This window comes from Phoca vitulina, unplaced genomic scaffold, assembly GCF_004348235.1.
Source record: "Phoca vitulina isolate PV1807 unplaced genomic scaffold, GSC_HSeal_1.0 scaffold117, whole genome shotgun sequence".
NCBI classification, from domain to species: Eukaryota; Metazoa; Chordata; class Mammalia; order Carnivora; family Phocidae; genus Phoca; species Phoca vitulina.
Window position 1 is genome coordinate 122,242 of NW_022589820.1, and position 659 is coordinate 122,900.

Below are 659 nucleotides of genomic sequence, written 5' to 3' on the forward strand. Positions count from 1 at the left end.
GGTCCCCGGGGCGCCGCGCGGGGCCCGCAGCAGCAGCAGCAGGCGCAGGGCGCGGCCTCGGGCGCCCCGGGCTCCCCGGGCTCCGCGGGGCTCTGGCGGCCGGCGGGCTGCGGCGCGCGGGCGGCCCGCGCCGGGGGGCTCCGCTCGGGCAGGCTGGAGAGGATGTGCTCGATGGAGAAGGGGCAGGGCCGCCCGGGGCCCCTGCGGCTCGCCGCGCCCCCCGCCGCCGCCATGCCCGCCCGGCCCCTCCGCCGCCGCCGCGGGAATATATACGTCGGGGGGAGCGCGCTGTAATCCCCGGGCCGAGCGCCGAGTCCACGCGGGCTAATCCCGCTGCGCCGGCCAGGGGCGCGCTAATCCCCAACTGCGGCGGCGGGAAATCCTGCTCCGCATCGGCGCGCGGGGGGCTCCGCCGGGCCGCGGGGAGGGGCCGGTAGGAAGCCCTCCGCCCCGCGTTGCTCTTCCTGTCCCCGAAGGGCTGGCAGAACTCGCAGGCAGGGAGATGCCACCGGGAGGGCGCGGAGGGCCGCCTCCCCCTGACCACCGGGCCTGGAGGTCCTCACCCTGCTTTTGGGCAGTGGCCGGAGGCCACTCCGACCTTGCAGCCCCCTAGTTGCCCTGGCGCCTCCCGGCCCAGCCCCTGGGTACCTCCTCCTGTA

At 78.6% G+C, this 659-nt stretch overlaps 1 protein-coding gene across 1 annotated transcript in view; it reads right to left on the minus strand.

The window, feature by feature from the left end:
- GSC2 (goosecoid homeobox 2) overlaps window positions 1-233 on the minus strand; it is a 1,641-nt gene extending 1,408 nt beyond the window's left edge. Inside the window, exon 1 of the mRNA XM_032398581.1 lies at window positions 1-233. Within this exon, the coding sequence (XP_032254472.1) occupies window positions 1-233 (233 nt within the window).
- Window positions 234-659: the final 426 nt, after the last annotated feature.